At 40.4% G+C, this 24,062-nt stretch overlaps 1 protein-coding gene across 1 annotated transcript in view; it reads right to left on the bottom strand.

Annotated features, from left to right (window-relative positions):
• Positions 1–24,062, bottom strand: part of MYO16 (myosin XVI) — a 481,094-nt gene that overhangs the window by 356,626 nt on the left and 100,406 nt on the right. Inside the window, exons 5-6 of the mRNA XM_049099266.1 lie at positions 8,486–8,594; positions 606–730 (exon numbers count right to left, since the gene is read on the bottom strand). Of these exons, the coding sequence (XP_048955223.1) occupies positions 606–730; positions 8,486–8,594 (234 nt within the window). The remainder of the gene's footprint in view (positions 1–605; positions 731–8,485; positions 8,595–24,062) is intronic.

The raw sequence follows: 24,062 nt of genomic DNA, 5'->3' as shown, positions 1-24,062 counted from the left end.
CCACAATACATTTATATACACCACAATTAACTTTAACTCCAGCATGCCCAGCTCAAGTACATTTTATGGGTTTATAGTCCAAATGATTTTTTTTAATTTTCATGATTAGACATTATGCTTATATTAGAATTAATCCAAATTTAATTGTACTCTCTTTTACATTACCACAACTGTGCCTTTCAGCTATATATTTAAAAAAAGTAATGACATGATTTTGCTTGGATTCAGAAATTCATTCACTGGAGTAACCCATAATTTTTTCTTTTAAAATTAAAATGAAAACATTCTCCTATAAGCTCTATTTCAAAAATCACATTAAGTAATGCACAAAAATTATTCTAAAATTTTAAACATACATTGAAGGAAGGCTTGAAGAAAATACACCAACCTGGAAACCCTGGATTTCTCTGAGCAGTGACACACATGATTTCTGTTTTGCTCTTTGGGTACTCATGTGTTTTCAAGATTTTTACAATAAATATGTAGTACTTTTAAATCAGAAAAAAAGATAGTTTTACAAGTTAATGGTATCTAATTCTATGTAGTAGAAATCAACTGAAATTCTCTACGTAAGCAATATTTCAGAGTCAGTTACATAGACTTACCAGCGTTACTCCTTCATCATTTTTCTCATCAACATTTCCGCCACCTGATAAGAAGTGTTTGACATCCGTTAGCATGCTCATTGGTCTCTGAAGCTTCATCTGGCGTAGTGAGGTCAGATCCACTCCTAGGGGAAAAACAGCCTTTCAAACAGAAGGCAGAGATGCTTCTCAGCTGCTGGGGGGCAACCCTTAGTTTTATCTTACTGTTCTTTCAACACGTTCTTCTTTGAAGTCCCTCTTCTATTTTGAATTCTCAAAGTCTGTTTAATTGTTTTTCTCGGCATGCATTCTATTTTCAGCTAGAATATAGTCTTGAATAATTTTCCTCTTATTATATCCCAAAGATGTGATGTGATGCCTTATACCTGGCAGACTCTCACTGCTTATCTGGTTCGGTAGAAATCATCAAGGTGCACTGCTCGAAGTATTTGAATTGAACTGAATTGAGTGATAAAATACAGTTTTTGTTCTCTTTAATTTCCTGGCCAAAATAGTTGCTTCTAAAAGCAATGTAGTATCCTGGAGCAGAAAACTACCTATGGTGAGAAAATTGGAAAGATCCAAATAAACCTATAGTTTAGTGAATAGTATTGTAGCCACGCTGACTCCGTAGTTTGGACAAACATAGCACAGCCGTGTAAATTGTTGATGTGGGGGAACTGGATGAAGGGTATGTTATTCTCACAACTCTCCCATAGACCTCAAAAGCTTTCAAAATACATTTAAAGAGATACTCCAATCAAGCATTTCATGACTATTCATGTCAATAAAGAGAAATAAACTAAAGCGGAGTGAAGAACTGGCCATCTGACTTGACCGAGGAAGGTGTGGCCACGGGAAGCTCAGGTCTGCTCACCCCTGTTCAGAATTTATTTTAACCTGAGCTTTCGTGATCATGAATCTCCACGGTAGCTCATATCTTCACATTTATACATCCCGTTCCCCGTATTGGTTCCTAAACATCACAGGTGTTGACTAAGGGGAAACAATCCACCTTATTCTCAGCGAAAGTAATCACGATGATGATGGTGATGATGATCAACATCTGTCTCTCAGCCAGTGGCTGCTATGAACCAGCTGCTCTTCTGAGCACATACTCTCTCTCCGTGTCTCATCTGACTGTGTCTGTGCCACAAACGAGGAGGAGGGCAGGGTTCAGGGGACCAGAGCTCCAACATGGGGGTGGATCCCCTGGCCATGCAGGTCTGTGGCTGACCTCCCTGGGGCAACTCTAGGAAAGGAACTTAACCTGTCTAGTCTTCTGCATACACAGTCACTCAGATAATAATATATATCCCAAAGGAGTGAAGCTACAGGCACTACTTATAGGATCTGACCAATAGCCAGAGGGCACTCAGTCTGTTTACATCTGCTGCCATCTTCCCCTCAGAGCCCAGCACCTCTGCCTCGTGGCACATTTCTCTCTTAGAGCCAGATAAACATCAGAGCACAGGCCTCAGGGGTCAGGTTGCCTGGGTTTTAGTGCTGTGTCTTGTACTCACTTCTAGGGCCAATGGGAGAAGGTAACGTATCCCCTGCCTCAGTTTCTCCATCTCCAAAATGGAGCTGATAATTTTTGTTTCACTAATTATTATGAGGATGAGTTACAACACAGAAAGCACCAAGCACAGTATCCAGCTTGCGGCCAGCTCAATGGACATGAGCTGTCATTTTTACTCAGCTTCCTGCTACCTGGATTCCATGCCATTCATTTAGGAGTGTTTTTCTTTGTAATAAAAGGGAGGCAAATCAGGGAAATACAAATCAAAACCCCAATGAGATCCCACCTCACACCAGTGAGAATGGGGAAAATTAACAAGGCAGGAAACAACAAATGTTGGAGAGGATGCGGAGAAAAGGGAACCCTCTTACACTGCTGGTGGGAATGTGAACTGGTGCAGCCACTCTGGAGAACTGTGTGGAGGTTCCTCAAAGAGTTAAAAATAGACCTGCCCTACGACCCAGCAATTGCACTGTTGGGGATTTACCCCAAAGATTCAGATGCAATGAAACGCCGGGACACCTGCACCCCGATGTTTCTAGCAGCAATGTCCACAATAGCCAAACTGTGGAAGGAGCCTCGGTGTCCATTGAAAGATGAATGGATAAAGAAGATGTGGTCTATGTCTACAATGGAATATTCCTCAGCCATTAGAAACGACAAATACCCACCATTTGCTTCAACGTGGATGGACCTGGAGGATATTATGCTGAGTGAAGTAAGTCAATCGGAGAAGGACAAACAGTGTATGTTCTCATTCATTTGGGGAATATAAATAATAGTGAAAGGGAATATAAGAGAAGGGAGAAGAAATATGTGGGAAATATCAGAAAGGGAGACAGAACGTAAAGACTCCTAACTCTGGGAAACGAACTAGGGGTGATGGAAGGGGAGGAGGGTAGGGGGTGGGGGTGAATGGGTGACGGGCACTGAGGGGGGCACTTGACGGGATGAGCACTGGGTGTTATTCTGTATGTTGGTAAATTGAACACCAATAAAAAATAAATTTATTATTAAAAAAAAGAAAATGAAAACACTAATTTGAAAAAATAAATAAAAATAAATAAATTCTTTAAAAAAAAATAAAGAATACATTACTAAAAAATAATAATAATAAAAATAAAAAGGAGGCAAGAATCAAACAAAATAAAGCAAAATACACTATTTGGCTAATGTAGTTTGTTTCAAGTACTCTGTCCAAAGCAAACGTATGTTAGTAGAGACACGAAGGGGGCACTGATGACCTGCTCTGGAACCTCCATATGTCATTTTGGAAGATCTAACAGATTATTCTTAAGAGTTGCTTTGAGGTTTGCTGAGAACCAACTAATGAAACTATCACTCTGTTCTTTTTAGGATGATGCAATGTGACATGTGAGTTAATTTTGGAAAATATTATTTCTCAAATGTCAGTGTTCAATTTTGCACAGTTGGAAGTAGCAGAAGAATCTGATGGTTACATTATTCTAACTTTATAATGTGGCCAGGTTTTCTGGAGTGGTATGTATCTTTTAGAGAATTATTTAAACACATCGTTAAAGCTGAACGACTGATAGAAGAATAGGGCTCAAAGATAAAAGACAAATTAAAAACAGATTAGAGATCACTCATTTCAGCTCACTTATGACCTGTCATGAGAAAGGGATCTACTTCAGCCATAGTGAAGATATCAGAAGGGGAATAGTATGATATTCTGTCTTATTATTTTGAAACTTAATTCCAAATCAAATATGATGTCAAGTAAACTGTGATTTCAGATGTTCGTTTTATGTTCAGGCAAAAAGCAGAAGTCTGTTTTCAGTTAGACAAAAGAACAGAAATGCCTTCTTTTCTTAGCCAAGCAAGGTTCTTAAGTGGCTCCAGGAAATAAACAACCAACACTTACTTTGGACATCGTAAGTCTATTTTGTAATGGGCAACCAGCCAAATGTGTGTTTTTAAAAAAACATTAAGCTTTATTTCCATCCTGTTTTCTGAAACATCTTAATATAAGTCCTGGTTAGATTTATTACTTTGACAGGAATTAAGAAATATTTTCTTCTAGGAAATAAGAAACAAAATAATCTGCCTGAAATCTGCAAGTTGTTACATGTGACACTAATTACTATTGCCTGATTCCATTTGATACCATTGAGGGGTGCTTGTGCTGAAATCATACCAACACCTCAAGTCAGCCCAAACCCTACCTTAACTCTCCTTAACTGTCCCTCCTAAGATGACACTGTCTTTGTAACAGTTCCACTTTCCTTTTCTCTCTTATCCCTTCTGTGCCAGGGGTATATCGCTAACTGTACCACTGTGCTAAGATACGATCCGCCACCCTGTGATGGTAGCATGGCCTTCTCTCACCTCCTAGAATTCTTCACTCTAAGTTTTGTCTCCATATTAAGCTTCCTAAGAAATCCAAAAGCTAAGGACACTCTGAACAGGCAGGTAAAGGCAGATGCTTCTAGCAAAGAAAAATAAACATGTTCAAGCCCAAAGGGTGTTATAACCCTCCACCCAGATCCCTACCCCTCAATTCTAACCAGAGGCATTAATGAGAGACTGTCCCCGGCAAACTGGAACGCACTGCCACCCTAACACTGGGTGATTCTCAAGAGGGTGGTGCAGGGACAGCATTTGGAATGAAGCTTATTAGGCAGAAAAAACATACAAGGTCACTGTGAACTGATTAATCTGGGAGTCTTCTGAAGAATAATCAGGGAGAGCTAAACCAGTTTCTGAGGCTGTTCCAAAATAGAAAGCCCAGGGTTTTTTTAACTAAAGCAGCAACAGCACGATTGGTGAGGGATGCAGACGTATTAGAGGGATGTCAGGGAAGTAGAATCGATAAAATTTGGTTACAATTCGATGTGAGAGATTTAGGAAAAGAAAAGTGACACTAGGATACCTGGATTCCTGCCTATAAGGGTAAAATGGAATATTGATAAGCCATGCTTGGAGACCAGTAACTTCTATTTTGGGCATGTTACTTCCAATTGTCTGATACTTGATAAAATTGCTCATTGCCCAGCAGAAGGTCCTCAAAGATATCCGAGCTGCAGGAGTATTCCTGGGAGCAGGCAGGTGGTCACAACACAAGGAATGGGGGGTGAGATAAGCCAGAAACAGCATATGGAGTGACGGAAGAAGAGACAAAGACAAAGCTCTGGCAACCACAAACATTTTGGTGTCTGCATGTGCAAAGGGCACATCCAAAAAAAAAAAAAAAAAAGAGAGAGAGAGAGAATGGAGAAGGGTATGGACATGGCATGGGAGCAATGGCAGGGGAGCAACGTCTCACTGAACAGTGTGATGGAGGTCACTGAATGTCACAGTGAGATGCAAGAGCAGGAGAACAGGTGACCAGCCAACAGAGGGCCAATGATGCAGTGGCACTCTTTGTAGGGACATTTCCAGCAGAGGCAGAAGCTGAACATCAGTGGGCTAACCAGGGGAGATCAGGAGCTCCAGGGAACAAATGGGGGCTACGTTTTCTAAAAGGATGGCTTTCCCAGGAGGGGGGAGGTTGATGACCCATGTGGAGTGGAGTGAAAAGGAAATTTCCTTCCCCAAGCCATGCATGTGTCTTGGACCACCCTGGGCTACCCCCACGGTGTTTCCTTTCCTTGCTGCATAATTTTTTTAAGATTATTTATTTATTTATTTATTTATTTATTTATTTATTTATTCAGAGAGAGAGAGAGAGAGAGAGGCAGAGAAAGAAGCAGGCTCCATGCAGAGAGCCCGACTCAGGACTCGATCCCGGGTCTCCAGGATCACACCCCGGGGGCCGAAGGTGGCGCTCAACCACTGCACCACCCAGGCTGCCCGCTGGATAATTTTATAATCAATTGTCTTCTGCAGGAGCCAGTTGGTTTGCCCCGTACTGCAGATCCAATATGCATCAAGCACTCCATCAGCCCTCTGCGGCTGTCTCGTTTTCCAGCCCGGGAAGCTCAGGCGTTGAGCCGAGGTTAATTGTTGTGCCTGGGTGTACTGTGTATGTCGGTGGTGACAGTACAATTAGAACCTGTGACCAGCGATTTTCCATGTAATCAACTTGCACGCGACCTCGCCCTGCCTCCTGCCACATGCGTCCTGATGTGAGGGCATGATAACTACTCCGCCTGGAACCTGTGGGCCGCACCGTGAAATTCGAGGATTTGCAACCACCGAGTTATTAAGAATGCAGTTCAAAAACACCGAGTGCCAAATAATAATGAAAATCTTGTCATGGAGTATTAGAAATTTCTGAGGTTATCAGCCCACGCTGTCATTGCAGATAACTCTAAAATGTGCATCAACAAAGAGGCCAGAAAATAAATTGAATGAGACAGTATTCCCTGCAAGCACGGCAGCTGATACAGATAAGGCAAGGAGGGACCCTGGCAGGAAGGGGAGAAGAATGAATGACATGAGGGAGGGGCAGATGGGTGGGAGGCACAGGCCAGGGCAACAGCAGTGACAAACGAAAACAGAATTAAAAAATGAGGAGACATTAAATTGAATTTGTTTCAGCAAACATGTATTTTACAAACTCATTGTGATAGCCACCATCGTGACAGATTTTCTTCTAACCATTCAGAGTCAATGCCTCCTCCTCTTTTTTTCCCCTTAATCGTTGTTAAAATCAACGTCTTGGGGAGCCTGAGTGACTCAGTCTGTTGGGCATCTGGCTCTTGGTTTCAGCTCAGGTCATGATCTCGGGGCTGTGGGATCGAGCCTTGAATCAGGCTCTGTGCTGGGTGTAGAGTCTGCTTGAGACTCTCTCTCTCCCTCTCCCTCTTCTCCCCTAACCCCTGCTCATGCCCTCTCTCACACTCCAAGAAAAGGAAAACTAAACAATAAAAACAACCTCTCAAAGGAATACACTTATTTTTCTTTATAGAGAATAGATAGTACTGCTTTTGCAAATACTGAAATTTCTTATCAAACAAAATCCTTGGATGAATTGGAAAGGCTTATAAGTCAAGTTAGGTCTTTTGCAAATCAAGATACTTAATTTCAATTTTCCAAAAGAAATATTCACCATGGTGGCTATCAGAAACCCACAAGAAGAAGAGCAGCAAACTGTAAAATAGAACTGGCTCATCTAATAATACACGACTGAGTTCTTCATGCAAATTCAGAGCTGGGCCCTGCACGTCCACATTTTGCAAAGGTCCAAATAATACACTTCACAGCAGTGGGATGTGCATCACTTCAAGCTTCGCTCCCTTTAGAAGTGATCAAATCTGTCCCCAACAAGTCACCGCTGACAAGAAGTTAAGAGATCTGAGTGTGACCCTCATGTAAGGAGCAGGCCCGAGACATGAGCGGGGAGGGGAGGGAGCCACACCGCGCACCCCGCGCCATCTCTGCCACCCAGTCGGGAGACTCTGTGACCTTCAGCGGGACAGCCTGGCTCCCACGGTCCCTAACAAAGACAATGGTACTTACCCCGCTTTTAGAATTAATGAGGTAATTTTTTAAAGAACTTGTGGCTGCTAAGTACTATTATTATTATTATTCTACACCATCCTCAGAATAAACCTTTGGATACAAGCAATCTGGAGGAGGCAAAGAGCAGAGAGAACAAAGAGGCAGATGTGAGGGCTTTTCTTAGAAGCAAAGACAGAGTCAGAAGCACTGTGTGGCTCTTAAAATTTTTAAACCTTTTCTCTGACAAAAGAACATGCTTGAAGGGATTAGAATTTCTTCGTTGTTATTTATACCTAAACAGAAAGAGGAAAAAACAGTGGCAGACTTCTTCGGCTTAATACTCTGTTGGGCTCAGGATCTCAAATACCTCCCACTTTGCCAATGCTGAACTTACTCATGAAATTATACGTTTAGTCTGTGCAATTAAACATTCTTTGTCAGGGAATATATCTGGGAGCTCAGGCTCGTCCTTTCAGGCCAGCACCGTGACCAAGGCGCTTTCTCCCAACATTTGGGTTTCCAAGCATCACCAACGGTGGGTGCTGGGATGCCGTGCACGCTGCCCTTGGCTGAAACCCTCACTTATTGGCGTGTCATTCTTGCAAGGACCACCCGTTCCCAGGAGAACACACTTCAGATGACCTTGCTCTCATTAACTCAAAATTCAGTTGTCCTGGTTCACTTCCCATGCCCTCCCAGTGGAGAGCAGATTATAATCACAAACTCAGGGCCACTAATTATGGACTTCACATGCTTGTTGAAATGTTCTTTCCCTGCTGGCCTCGAGATTTCTGCTGCCTTGCAAAACTGCATGGGCTAAACCAACAATGCATCGTGGTGGGAACAATGAAAGGCTATACAGGAAAAAATACTTCCTGTTACGTAATCTGGTCAAGCACATCAACCTGAGATCCTGTAACTACCGTGCTGTCTTTAAATCTCTCTCGCTACCGTTTTCAGAGCATCTGCCTACCATTTTCGTCGAGATAGGTCAACAGGATAGAGCTGGATTCTGTCCCTTCTAAGGCATAATCCAATGGGATATTTCCATTAACATCCTGCAGGAGGACGTTGGCTCCAGCCTGTAAGAAAAAAAGAGCAGTTATAACATGGATACTATTAACAGAGAAAGCAGATCAAAACTCTCCATTCTATGTTGGTCAGAAAATAGGTCTGGAAAAGTCTGTATTAGATACAACCCTGTAGAATCATGCAGGAAACTAATTGCTTTTTTTTAAGACAAATACAGTGCAGTCAATAATTTCTGAGAAACTCCAATGGGTTATTTAAATAATTTTATTTATTCATCTATTTATGAGAGACACAGAGACAGAGGCAGAGACCAGGCAGAGGGAGAAGAAGGTTCCCTACGGGGAGCCCGATGTGGGATTCGATCCCAGGATCCCACGATCACGCCCTGAGCAAAGGCAGACGCTCAACCACTGAGCCACTCAGGGGTCCCAGAAAACGTTCAACTGACCTTTGCTAGGCCTCATCCCCAAATCTTTCTCCCCATCCCTCTTGCTAAACCCCAAACATCCAATCCATGGCTGCAGAGACAACTACATCTCTGTGTTGGTTGCTTTGTTTCCAATGCAGCAGAAGTTCTCCACATCTTCGGAGAGTCTCTGTGGAGAACTTTTCTATGAACTTTGACCGATCTTCCCCAAACTACCTTATAAGCTCTTCAAGCATCCTGCTCTCTTCAGAAGGTCATCTGAAAGTTATTTTCACACTACCATGTTCTAATAAAGGCTTGGGCTAACGGCTTCCAGTTGTGTGTGTGTGTGTGTGTGTGTGTGTGTGTGTGTGTTTTCCTCTTTCCAGTAATGATTTTCTGAAAAAAGCACAATCTGTAGATATTAGTAGATGAAGTATATTAAGTATGGCCATTACACATCTTTTAGCTTCAAAGCACCCTTCATCAAGCACCTTTGATGATGCATGTCCCCCCCCCCCACCCGCCACCACTCATCCCAGCTTAAATACAATGACAGATATCCTTTCCTTTTGAGAAAAATTTGATCACATAAATCTTCAATGAGCTCTGTAAAATTTATCAGGCATGGTTTGCATCTTTTCTCCAAGGGCATGGTGTGAACATCTCCCCACTGACCGAGATTCTTCAGGGTTCACCTCCCAATGACAAGTCACTGATCTCAGGCCAGAGAAATGCAAGTCTTACACCATTCCTTTTACTGAATACAATTCTGGGCTGCAACGTTACTGAAGTTCATATCCTTGCTGAATTCCTATCGTTACATAAAACAGTGTGTAACATTCATAATCTGACATACTGATATATGGGGTTTTGCTTCTGTTATTCTATATCTGTATTAAGCAGCTTTCCTATACCTTACCGATTCCACACAAGGTTTCCAAAGGACTGCTCTGAGTATTCTATGAAGACAAAACTAAAGGTACATCAAGGTGGCAAACTAGTCCATATCTTACTCTGTGCCCTGCATCGAACTATATTGCTCACCTCACCACTCAGAGTGCACCACATTTTATTTTCTATAATAATATCGAGATACTCCCGTATTTGAACAAATTAGGTTCTTATATTTCAGATTTTTCACTTAGCTATGGAAGCATGTAAATTTAAGGTCTTTAAGACTTTAAACCGTCTTTTTAGTACATTTAATTTTTTTTTTTTTACACTTATTCCGAGTTTGAAAAGAAAGCACTCCAGGCAATATTGTTAAGTAGACTTGACTAAGGAGTCCTATCCTTTGGGGTCCAACCAGGAAGGTAAGATTTTGCATACCTATTTATGTATCAATTGTTAAAGGACCAATTAAGAGAGAGAACCACAGGGTGTCATTACTGATTTCAATACCAATAGGTAGAAGTAAATCAAGGTGTTCTCCTTCTCCCCAGTGCATAAATGCTTCAGCTGGAATCTCATCTATGCCAAACATCTGGAGATAAGGCAACAGTGAAAATCACTGAGAAACCTGTTTTGTCAATAACAACAAAAATAAATAGGAGAACAACTTGGTGCTGATGGAGATGGGATACTTGGAGAGAACACTTTCTATTGTATAAGAAGCAATGAGGCTCTTTCAAAGTAAGTCTGAAGCTGATACTTGATGCTCAGTATTTTAGCTGGGCTCATTCATTGTAATTCCAATGACATCACTCACCAGTCTGTGCTACTCAATTACCAGGCATTCTCCCCTGTACAGAAGCCAGCCTTCCCTGGGGGTTGAAACTTCCCTCATCTAAGACACAGCTTATTCCTACTCCCTGTGACACTCTCCCCCACCCCCACCTGTTATAGTGCCTGGCACATGTTAGGCACTAAAAAAGATTTACCGAAAAAAAAAAAAATAGGAGCCAAAAACTAAACTTAGGCTAATTATTAAAAATTAAGGCAGAGAACTATAAGTTTCATAACTTTTAACTAAATTGCCTGACCTTTATTTTCAAAGGTGCATGAATAAAATTACAAAATCACTATATGCATACTTATGTTTCCTGCCTTTGTTTTTTCAAGTAGACATCTGTGACTCACCTTTCCTTCCTTCCATCTTCCTTCCTTCCTTCCTTCCTTCCTTCCTTCCTTCCTTCCTTCCTTCCTTCCTTCCTTCCCTCTCTCTCCTTTCTCCTCTCACCCTCTCCTCCTTCTCCATCTCTTCTTTCTTCCACCACTGGACAGGCTAGGAGTACCCACCTACAGTGGTCCCGGTGCCTGACCATTTGGTCTTGGGAAAGGTCCCTAGACAGACAGAGCCACGTGCAGTAAGAACATTCATCCTCAAAGATCCCCTAAGAAGCTGTATACACTTCTGAAATTGTACATCTATTAAGAAAACAAAAATGGGAAAAACCACCATTGATAAAATCACGACTGATTACCATTCTCCACGTGACTAGCTCAAGTATTAACGTGCAATTTTGGTTGTTAATGGATCCTACTGGAACTGAGGGGCTGAGGATGTGCAAAGTAAGATTTCTCTTCAAAATGTCAGAGACCTGCCTTAATATCATCAGGAGAGTCTAATTTCTAGCATAGGGAAAGGAAATGGCCCGTGGGGTTGGGAATTAGTAACATTTATAATGCATTGTGCTGGTACTTACTTTTTTTAATACTTTGAGCTACTCAGTAGTACAAAATGATTTTCTAAATTTTGCAAAGTGAGAGCCAATAAATCATTCAATAAAAATCTCACCTTGACATTTTCCATTTTTAATATGGAAATTTGAAAAAGAATATGTATTCAAAAATATTTTTTCTCTTCCAGACATGATATTCTTAAATACTCAAAAAAAAAAAAAAAACCAACATTCTTTTTACATTTCAAATTTCATTCCACTAATGCTGAATCAACTAAATGGTTTTCTAAAGCACGGAGTATAAAAGCTGGCAAAAAGTGCTCCTGAGCTGGTACACATATTAATTACAGTGTTTTTGTGGATATAGGACTCCCTATTTTCAGTGCAGAATGTAGGTGCCAATAGTAACCATGAACTTTCATTTCCCCCATGTGCTGGTGGGTACATTTCACTGTGCCTGGCCAGCTTGGGTGTCCACTCCCCTTTGCTGTTTCAGAGTATGAGAAGGTGGATGAGGTGAGGGCTTTGATGAGATTTTCAAACACAGGACAAAGCATGTCCAAGGTTTCACTTACTCTATGGTACAAGAAAAACTGTCTAAGCAATCACTATACATTTTCTAAAGCTCATATATTATTTTAAAATAGCTGAACGCTGTACTTTATAAAAACAGATGGCTTAGGAACTGGCTGTGTGAAAAGGATAGCGAGAGTGAAAATAGAGTGTGGACACACATACTTTTTCATTTATATTTGGTGCCTGTGAGTACTCTAAGCCCTGGGAGGTGTGTGTGCATGTGCACACATGCATGTGTTTGTGCAAAACATCTTCCTACATCTATATCCCACACACAATCACCAGATGTCAAATTTCTTACACTGACAACACTCATTATCCTTGGTCTTATTGAAAGAAGAAATTTCTAATTAGGACAAACTTGCATTAGTGAGAACAGCTCAACCAAAATGTTATCTTTGTACCATATAGCCTGTGAGGCAAATTCTTCAGTTTGGCTTCAAGACAATCAATCACATTGTGACTGGTTTTCATCAGGGAAATGAAAATAATCATTGTTATCCATGCAAAATCCCACTCCTCAAATATTTTCTTCAGTTGAGGGTTGGATGGTTCCTATGGGGAACCCTGCACACATTTTCCCTAAGGCACACCACCCAAACACCAGCTTGTCCTAACTTATGTCCCTTGGTGTTGGAAATGGAACTCAAATATCATCTCCCAGCCCCCAGACAGGATTCGTATCTACTGCCTATCAGATGACATATGAACTCACAATCTTATAAATAAACATTTTACTGGTTGCTTTCTGTAACAATTTAATGTCAGTGAATATCCTTGCCAATCCTGTCATTTAGTAATAATTCTCTTAACACATTAATACTGGAATTTTACCACTTTCCACATGCTAACGTTTACTGATAACTCTATTTTGATATAAGTGCAAGTTCAGTTAATGTCGCAAGGGTAGCCCAAAGAGCTCCTGTGTAACCTGTTATGACTTGAATTGCATCTCCTCTTCCAAAAGGAAACAATGAAGTCCTAATCTCTAGTAGCTGTGAATATGGACATCTTGGGAAACAGGGTGGGTGCAGATGCAATTAGGTGGGTCCAGATGAGGGGCCCCAGGGACGGGCGCGCACACACACAAACACACACACAGTGAAGGCGGCCACATGAACAAAGAGGCAGAGTTGGGGGCCTTGCCACCACCAGCCAGAAACACCGGGTGCCGCTAGGAGCTGGACGAGACAAAGAAAGAGCCTCTCTCAGAGGTCGCAGTAGGGTGCAGTACTGCCGACTTCTTGTTCAGACTCCTGGCTGCCAGAACTATGAGACAATAAATTTCTGTTGCCTTAAGCCACTTAGCTTGTGGTACTTTATTATAGCTACTCTAAGAAACTTATACTCTGCCCTTTATCCAAATTTGCCAATTTATACTTGCCCTCTATTTTGCACTCTCTCTTTATTTTTCCTGAATCTCTCTTTTTTAAAAAAGATTTATTTATTTGAGAGAGAGAGAGAGAGCATGCACATGCACATGCAAGAGCAGGGGGAGGGGCAGAGAGAGAGGGAGAAAGAGAACCCCAAGTAGACTCGGTTCTGAGCATAGAGCCCAACGTGGGGCTCGATCCCACCACCCTGAGATCATAACCTGAACTGAAATCAAGAGTTAGATATGTTTAACTGACTGAGCCAGCCAGGTACTGGTCTATGTCCCATTATCTCTAATATTTTAGTATGTATTTCATAAGAATAAGGGTAATTCTCACACAGAAAATTCAGCATTATTAAATACTATTAGCCACCATGCATACTCAAATTTCATTAATTTTTCCATTTGTGTTGTTGATAGCTATTTTTCTTGACTCAGGGAGCAATCCACCACCCCAATGTGTGTAGTCATGCTTTCTCTTTAATTCCCTCCAATGTGGAACCATCCCTCTGTCTTTTCAAGATCTTCTCTCATCTGTCCTTACAGGAATGTTTTCAGCAGACAAATCACAGAGGGGATGGCACGTGCATCACATCGTACCCTATCAGATGGCACACGATGTCTCTTGGTCCCAATCACTGATGAAGTTAACCTTGATCACTGGCAGAGGTGAGGTTTGCCAGGTTTTTGCAGGATGGAACTATAGCTAGGAAGCCAGCAGTCCACGGTGATACTAAGCAACACAGAACTACCTGAATACAGGGGAGAAGAAAAAGCTCTTCCTTACAACAGAATACTGACAAATGCATGCAGGAGGCATGGCAAGGTTAGAACCTGGCATTCGCTCTCATAATAACTGATTCAGAGGACAGTCATGGGATGCTAACGCTCTTGTTTCCTGGGTGCTGCTGGAAAGGCGGAAGTTTGAGTGAAACTTTGATGAGGAATAGAATATTTACACAGTCCTCAAATATCCTGCCACAAAATATTCTATTTAAATATAAAAATGTTGGCATCCAACATGATAGGAAAAATAGAAAATTCTGGAAGCGGATGTTTTGTGCTTTTGAATTGCAGATGGTTTCACTTCTTTCTGTAGAAAATTTTGCATTATGTGCTAGCAGGAAAAAAAATGAAGGTTGTCCCAAACGAATGTATAATGCACGAGCAATTATTTTAGGTCAGAGCCCATTCTAATAGCATTCTGCAAGCTTTTTGTTTTAAGATACCAAGAATTGTACCATGAGATTAGAGGGATCACCTGACAAGTGCCTGTGTCATCCAGACTCCCATCAGTTAAAGATTGTCTCCAATTTTTTTTTAATTCATTTGACCAAAAATACTGTTTTGGGAAGTGCAACAACACTCACTATTCATGGAGTCTCGTATTAAATAAACAATACAATTTGCGATCCTACAAGAAATGCACATTCAAAAGAAAGAAACACGTATTGAGATAAGAACAAGAAGTCTAAATGGGGTTTCTGAAGTCCATAAAAGTTTAATGGTGTATTTCCAGTATCTTGCATTCATTGAGGTGGTAAGTTTGGTGACACTATTCAGAAATGGAAGACAGAACATAAAAACTTAAAGAGCAGGGCGCCTGGGTGGCTCAGTCAGTTAAGCACCTGCCTTTGACTCAGGTCATGATCCGAGGGTCCTGGGATCAAGCCCCACATCAGGCTCCTTGCTCAGTGGGAAGCCTGCTTCTCTCTCCCTCTGCCTACCCCCTGCCTATGTGCTCTCTCTCTTTGTCAAAGAAATTTTAAAAGTCTTAAAAAAAAAAAGAAAGAACTCAAGGAGCTGAAAAACAGGCACATGATAGTTAAGGAGTGTTTGAAAAGAGGAGAGAATTTTTCTTGGTACAACAAAATGAGGCTTGGCATCAGAGCATGCTCTGAGTGCTGGGGTGTTCATGACCAAGGGCAATACACCCAATTCTGCCCCTCAGTTTGCAAAGTGGAGCCAATTATTACCAGTTGATGAAGATGCCAGTTCACCTCAGTGTAAGCCTACACAGCACAGTGTTGACATGTAGTAAGTAGGCTTTCAAGAAATTATAGCTCTACTAATAAAATTAATTGGAAAAAGAAAGAGTAGCTTGTTAAATATGTTATTTGTAAAGATAACCATAAGCTATACTCTATTAAATCAACCATCCTTCTCTGCACACAGTTTTTGGCTGGGTCCTGAATTCAAGTTCCAAATAGCATGGGCAGAATGAAACAGCTGGGAAGAGAGAGGGAGGGAAGTTCAGCCCCAGCTCCTCAAAACGCTGAGGATGGTAGATTTGGTTTGATTACTTCCCTTCGTCCCCTCACTCTTACTATACCATATATTTAAAAAAACCAGCAGTGAGGAAGTAAAAATAATTTCAGTCAATGGCAAGGAATACTTATAAAATGTCATGCCCAGAATATGCAGGTCCAACAAGGTTAAAAGCTCCAAGGGCAGCATCTAATGCAAACCAGAAAAAATACCAGAATGTCTTCTATTATAACTGTTATTGAAAAAAGTGCAATGTGCTCTGAGATGTATAAGGGAACTCTTTGTAGATCTGTTCCTTAAAAAGAATCCAAGTGTAATAACATACTTTATTTTTTTAAGATTTTATTTATTTAAAAAAAAGATTTTATTTATTTATTCATGAGAGGTTACAGACAGATGCAGAGACATAGGCAGAGGGAGAAACAGGCTCCCTGTGGGGAACCTGATGCGGGATTTGATCCCAAGACCCTGAGATCATGACCTGAGCCAAAGGCAGATGTTCAACCACTGAGCCACCCAGGTGTCCCTAACAAAACACTTTAATGAAAGATGAAGTAGAAATTTACAAGTCTTTCTGAAAGAGATCTCAAAAAAATTGTCCAATTCATTTATTTGTAGGTAACTTATTACTTAGTTTTGTGAAAGTCTGTCTTCCAGCCATTGACCAAAGAAAACACTACAGACCCTTCACTATTGCTTACAACCAATTATTTGAGAACGAAAAGAAAACTTTCTCACAATTCTGCTCATCTTCAAGAACAAACTCCAAAGAACTGCCAAAGCTTCAAACAATTCAGAACAAAGACAGCAAATCGTTTTTATAAAAAGACAAGCAAAACCATAAGACTCTCCCAAAAATGCAACCTAAAATCACTGAACAAAAGACCCAAAGGGCCACCAAATGCAATCAGGAAAAACAGGGGCTCGTGTTCTTAGAAAGTAAGTATTCTCTGTTCCCTGCATCGTTTTACACTTGTTATGGCTGTTGAATTAGGCAATTGGCAGAAATGCTACTTTATAAGGTACATTCAGAAAGCCAACCCTCTCATTCTGAAATATCATGCCACCCAAAGGAACAGGTGAAGAAACAAACTGTTAGACCTCAAAACCCCAAGACACTGAATCGCCACCTCTTTCCCCAAGGCTCAGCTGAACATCTCAGTTGAAAGCCCAGAAGCAGTTAGGGAGAAAGGGGGTCAGGTAGGGTGTGCGCCCACAGAAACAGAGTGAACTACCCCTGATGACCACCAGTGAATGGGGCTGAGAAGGAAGAACCCATTTTCTCAGCAGGCTGTCTCTCTCGGACTCGAGTCAGACCAACCAGAAGACCGATGGCCTTCTACCTGTCCACTATCACGAAAACTTAAGAAACTGAGGCAGAAAGTTCATTCATCTCTGGTCTCAGGCAGAGACTTCCCCATGGGTTTCCATTGTTTAAGCACAGAAAACTAAAAGCACACAACTTTCCTCCTGATTCTAGAATGTTGGCAGATAATGTAGTAGGCGATACTATTGGGGAATCTGTTCATTCATTAAGAACTATGTATTAAGCCATTATAATTAAAATGTACTTTGAGATTTTAATGATTGTAAATTCTGATGGTAATAACAATTTTTAAATCTGTATTACAACCATTTAAAATTTTATGAGTCTAAATTATATTGGAAAACATTTTTATAGCTCCCTCTATAAACATCCTGATGTCAATAATTATTACTTTGGGAGCATGTAAATATTTATGGGTAGCACTGCTGCAGTTCTTTGGGAAGGTGGGAAGTGGCTAACTTCTGTCTGCATGAAAAGAAGATCCACTGGGATTTCCTGATGGCCATGTGGTAGGAGAGAAAGGACGACTGCAGAATGATTCCACATGTGTTTACAAAATATGTAAGAAAGAAAGGGTAATTAATGAATTCCAGGTGAATTGCTGTGGATAGCATTTACAGCCCTACTGACAAGGCTGGTACATATTTCTTCATATAACAGAAGTTTGTTGGGACACAAGGAGAAGATGGGCACATAGCAGTAGACGGACCTGATGGGGCCTGGGATTAGGGGACCTAAGAGTTTAATCCCCATCTCCCAGACTAAAGATGAAAGTCAAAGTGCAGCGAGAAACATAGTTATTTAATATGAAATAGATATAAAAACCAGAGGAACCATCTAAAGGAGTTCAAAGTGATTGTATCTGGAAAGGAAAATGTGAAGGGAAGAGCTGATGGGAAAGACCTGGCTAATCTGACAAGTTTCCTGTAGAACTCTCTGGCTTTCTAAAACATCAGTTTATATGACAAATAGAAACCTAAAGTGAAAGCAATGGCGCACATAAAATTATTTATGTCATGAAACATTTATTGCCATAATCATGAAATTATGTAATAACAGTGTCATAAAAATAAAGAAAAGTAATGACAATTTGTATAAGATGCCTAACATAGCAGAATATTTAACTAAGGACATTTGTATGATCCAATGGCATATCGCTAAACCACGTTGTCGAAGAAAACTCTAAGACCTGGAGATGTCCAGAAAGTGTGTATAAGAAGACAGGCTACCAATATGTACACACAGTATCAGATAAATGTATAAATTCTAACATGTGGGGAAGAGGAAAGACGGGTTACAGAACACATCAAAACATGTTCGGTGACTATCTTTATGTGATAGAATTATTAGTGACTTAATTTTCTTCTTTACATTTATGGATTTCTTTTTTCTACAATAAATGTGATATTTATATTGAGAATCATATTCTTCAGAATAAGCAATGAACAAAACTATGAAAGGAGATGAAAACATATGACCATTCCCTTGGGTCCATGGCAAGTTTCAAATCTACTAAAGTCAAAGTGAGGAGTAAAACTTTTAGACAAGTCGAAGATTACCTGGTGAGCGAGCCTGAGTAACATTTGAATCAATGAATGGCCACGATATAATTAAAGGCCAACCATCCAATTAAAAGATACAATTTTGTAAGCAAGTATATTGAGTAAGTGTTTCTGAGAAAAAGCTAAGAAAGAAATCATGGGTTCCACGTTAGTAGAGTCCTCTATGGTTAGGGTAAATTGAACATAATTTTAAGGTTTTGTGCAAGTCGCTTATATTACGTGACCTACTAAGCCACTCATTTCCCTTCATATCATGGTTTTGTGTGAACCACACAATATTCATTTACTAAGACCTTGCATGAAATGAGCCAGTGTCTTCCCACTTCATTGATTATTCATGTAATTATTCTCCAATACCAGCCAGTGTACTCTACTTTCTCAAAAGCATATTTTGAGGGCGCCCGAGTGGCTCACCCTGTAAGTGTCGAGCTCTTGGTTTCAGGTCAGGTCACAATCTCAGGGTCTTGGGACCCAGCCCTGAGCTGAGGTGGGCTCCAAGGTCAGCAGGGCATGGGCTTGAAAATTTTTTCCTTCCATCTCTTCCCCCACTTGTGCACAGGCTCTCGCTTGCTCTCAAATAAATAAATACATCTTCAACAAAATCATATTTTGGTAATCTGAAAACTCCGTTCTTTACTCTGAGAAAATACGGCCTTTTTCAGATCTGTTTACCAGCAAATTGTGAATATGGGCAGTTAACAGTTCCATCCCTAAATCTCTCTCTCTCTCTCTCTTTCTCTTTTTTCCTTTAGTCTAGCATATTCTATTACAGTTTTAATGCTCCACGCTGCAATATCCATAACCATGCAGAGTTTATACGTCCTTACATTTCAGCTGTGGATGCAGTTTGCAACTTCCTTAGCGTTTGCTTTACTATGTTTGAATGGCTATCTTCTCCTGTTAATTTTAGCTCCCCCATCCACAAAGAAATTCTCAAGGCATGCTTTCCCTGGATTTCACAACAGTCCCTGTTTCTGGTTGGCCTTCCAAATCTGGCTTCTCATTTCCAGTCTTCTCTGCAATTCGTGTTTCTCTAACAGTCCTTTAACTGGTTTGCTTCAGACCCTCTTTTAAATGCTTCTTTTTTTGGACTTGATATTTGACAGGTTGACCTGACTTACTCCAGGGTCTCTGTTTTGATGTGTGTGCAAAGATTTCCAATCTCTCTCAATCTCTCTCTTGTCCCGGATCACCTGCCTCCTGGACTTCTCCAGGTGCATTTTTCATGGATCCTGAACTTGACACATTCAACAAGGACCACATGGCCCTCCCACTGAAGAGCATTCCTCCACTGGTGTTTGTTTGCACCATCGCTTACAATTTCCAAAACATGGAAGGCTTGGAGTCATTTTTAAATTCCCTCTCCTTCTTTAACATTAAAAGAAAAGAAAAACCTGCATTACTATCGACTTCACTTTCATAATGTGTCAACAATATTTCCTTCACTCTTATCACTACACCCTAAATCCACAGTGACTTATGAGTATTTCAGGTGATATTCTTCAAAGGCACTGCCTCTTATGAGGAGCCCCTTCTATCTTAGTTCATGTGTGCCCAGGGCCTCAAGGACCTGGTCCACATACTTACCCCCATCACAGCCCTCACCCAAAGCTGAGATTTGATACACAGCATACATAAAATCATTGATATAAATATATTAATGATCATATACTGATAAACAAATTAGTGTTTATATTCACTTTTTACTTTCTGTACTACACAAGAGTATCACTGTTTAAGGCTAAAGACCCTGTTTTTCTTGTTACTCATATATTCTTGGGAACAAGTATAGCACCAGGCACACAGCAGATTCTCAATAAAAAATGGACTTGATGAATGAATGAATGAATTAATTAATTCACATCATAAGTTAACCAGAGATATTTTTGAAAATAGTATTTCTATTTTTATTCTGAGTTTGAAAGGAAGATTGACAGCTTATAGCTTACTGAGGATGGCTTTCTTATTCTAAAATAGTCATTAGAACTTATACTAATTCAGGGAATAGTACTTGTGAGAAGCAGGTAAATCTGACTGCAACAGGGAAAGGTTACATCCATCAGGATTCAAGGACTGCTAAGCAGATCTATCAATGATGTTCTGCAGGGTGGAGAGGTGGCTTCCTCTCCAAACTCAGCCCCGGACCATCCTTACACCTGGGACCATTCAAGTACCTCTTTCAATAAGGTGATGGGACATGGTCCCTGCCAAACTCTGAAATCCCATAATTCTATTCCAGGTTTTGAGGTCTCCTTTTGCATTTTAGTATCTGCAGTTCTCAGATGAGGATACAGAAGTGGTATAAAAACCATGAGACAAAGAAGCTACCTTCAAGATGTTTACAGTTTATTTAAAGAGTCCAATTAAATTTACAAAATAATCTCCATTGGCATTAAAGCACAAGAAAGACAGTAGGTACAGAAGGGTGGCAGAGATGGGGATGGACGTGAACTCTAGAAACAAACCAACCCCAGGTGAATCCCCACCTGGCTATGTCACTGACTGTATAAACCTGGGCAACATCATCATTAAGATCAGGTGTCATCTCACTTGGAGATGAAACAGAAGTGAGTTCCCTTAAATATTCCATTGTTGAGATTTTCTCATTATCAGTGACCTTCCAATGAACTCTCCCCAATCTCAAACATTCTGCTCTCAAGGATTTACACTGCCAACTAACCTCTACACAGAGGAGTAACAGAGATGGGGACACTGGATTGTGGTAGAGCCAAATGCCCATGTGGCAGGGTGTCCTTTCTTCTCTCCAACTCCACTGAAAAGTTTCCTCAACTTTTACCTGCATTTCAAGGCAAGCATGGTTGTAAGACCGTTTTTCTAAGGTGTTTGGGGTCCCTGTAGACTATCTCTCCTAGAATCCCACCCTGTCTCAGAGCACTGTAAAGCCTCCATATGCTGGATTGGCCAGAGTCGGCTGGGGGCCCCCCTGGTCCAAGGGCTCTGGGCAATGCTGAGCTAGACACCTGCATTCCAGGCATGGTCTGTAAAGACCTCATCAGGATGTGCCTGGATGGGGGATGCACAGACCCTTTTCTATGGTCCTTCTTTTATTTATCACTTTCATTTATTTGAGAATGGAGGCAGGTGGTAGGTAACTGTGTCCCCATGGCTGAGGGCAGTGGGACAAGCAAGAGTTAGATCCAATAATGTGATTCTAGAATCGATACGTGCTGAATATGAAAATCAGTTGGTGTGATAAGCAGCATTTTAAGCTGGACCTCTTCTCACAGCCCCTAAGAGGAGGCTCGGCTGCACAACCTCCCAGCTGTCACAGCTGTGCAGTCTTATGCTTCCTGGCAGAGTTATCGTTCTATCCCCAGCCTTACAGTCATGCAGATGCCACCATCAAATGACTCTCTTGCTTCTATTAATATAGAAATTAACTTTCAGATTTATCCTACTTTTACTTCCAGGCCAATAGAAAATACTGAATGGTAACTAGGTTTCCTATGGCATCATTTTGGTGTGGCCGTTTTTTGTTTTGTTTTGTTTTGTTTTGTTTTTTTTAATTTACTTTTTCAAGCCAAAAAAGTCATGTCATCTTTTACTAGATATATTCTTGACTCCTATGTACACTCCTACCCGATTTCTAGTTTTCAAACTTTTAACCCAATGATTTTACTAAAAGTCTTCAATTACTACAGAAAAGAGTAGAACCACTTTTGTCTGCCACCTGGTTCCCATGCTACATGCGCTGGGGCCGGGGTGGGGGGAGGGGGGGCGCGGGTCAGATGGAGCTAAATTCACATGCATCTTAGTTTGACTGTACTTTTCCTACATCACATCTTCTGTATGATACTCCCTCATCTTCTCTCCTCAGTTTCTCTAGTAGTACAAGTCGCTGAAATTCTCCTGAGTCTCAACAGGCCAGTGACTTAATAAACAGCAGAACAGAACATGTGCCCACCAGACAAAATGTCATAAATATATGAATGATCATAGATACAGGGGAATAATGTGTGCGTTTTATGAAACAGTCCTTCCTGCCCCATCTGCACAAAAACAACTGATGGCTATTCACACTTCAACAGAGAAGCTTTAAATGCTGTTATATTATCTGTAAGTTATACAGTTCTTAAAGTAAAAATCTTCAGAAAGTTTAGATTTTTTTTTAATGGACTCATCCTGAAGAGAACATAGCCTACAAAATCTGTCAGAGTGATTTTCATTTGGCATGTCCTCACTCATGCTTTCTGAATTAAATTACATATATACATAAAAGTGTAGATCTCATAATATCTTTATTGAATATGAAAAAATCCAAAGTATAAATTACCTGACATCATATATTTAGTAATATTAAAATACCCAGATCTGGTTGCTGTAAAAAGAGATAACGTTGAAAAAGAAATAGGGGTGTCAAGAATCATGAATGACAGCAAAGATATTACATAAAAGCGTTGGTCAGAGATATGCACTGTTCACGGTCTGATGTTTATGAACCTCCTCAAAATAAATGAGTAGTTTGCACCATCCTGGTACAATAACGTGCTTTTCAAACATGGTTTAAAGATTGAATGTTTCTTTATATTTGACTGTGAAGGAATTTCTGACTTTGTGGAGCTTGATTTATTAATAAACACTGCACCCAACTCCCTGGGATGGGTTCTGAATTAAGTAAAAAAAATACTCTGTCACCCACATCTAGTAGCTAGTGTGACAGCCAGGTCTGTTCTTCCAGGGTGCCCTAATGACTACATTCAAAAGACCACATTTCTCCATCTGTTCATGCTCATGGAAATGACTTCAACATTTTCTCTTCTCTTTAGCTGAAAAGACTGTAGGGAAATCTAAATGCCTCAGAACTAAGAGGTCGTCATAACAGTGATCTTTTACAGAAGGAGTTCAACGCAAGTCATCACTAGTAAAATATAAACTCCTAAGCAAGCTCTACCTAGAGGACACATAGATGGGACAAATCTGCATCGGACACCGGTCATCAATCTACAGGGAATAAAAACTGAGAACAATACAATTTGAACCAAAAATCAAGGTATCTCCCTTTCAGTAAGTGGCTGTATGTGGTCTGATGGGGCAGTGCCTAGATGTAGCAGCACTAAGTTACTATTGAAACAATCATACTCTAACACCAACGTTATCATGAAATCATCTCTAAGTGTGACTGTAGGAACTTGGATGACAGATATTTCTGATCTATCCATATCTTCCAATCATAAAAGATGTGTTGGAAAATAATAATAAATAAATAAATAAATAAATAAATAAATAAATAAATAAATAAATAAAGTGTTGGAAACTTCTATTATAAACTATTTTCCAGCATTAGAAATGGAATATTCTTTTTTTAATCTTTTTTTAAAATTTTATTTATTTATGATAGTCACACAGAGAGAGAGAGAGA

The sequence above is a fragment of the Canis lupus genome, chromosome 22 (genome assembly GCF_003254725.2).
Source record: "Canis lupus dingo isolate Sandy chromosome 22, ASM325472v2, whole genome shotgun sequence".
NCBI lineage: Eukaryota > Metazoa > Chordata > Mammalia > Carnivora > Canidae > Canis > Canis lupus.
The sequence above is the reverse complement of the archived record's forward strand: the minus strand, read 5'-3'. Positions and strand labels throughout refer to the sequence as shown.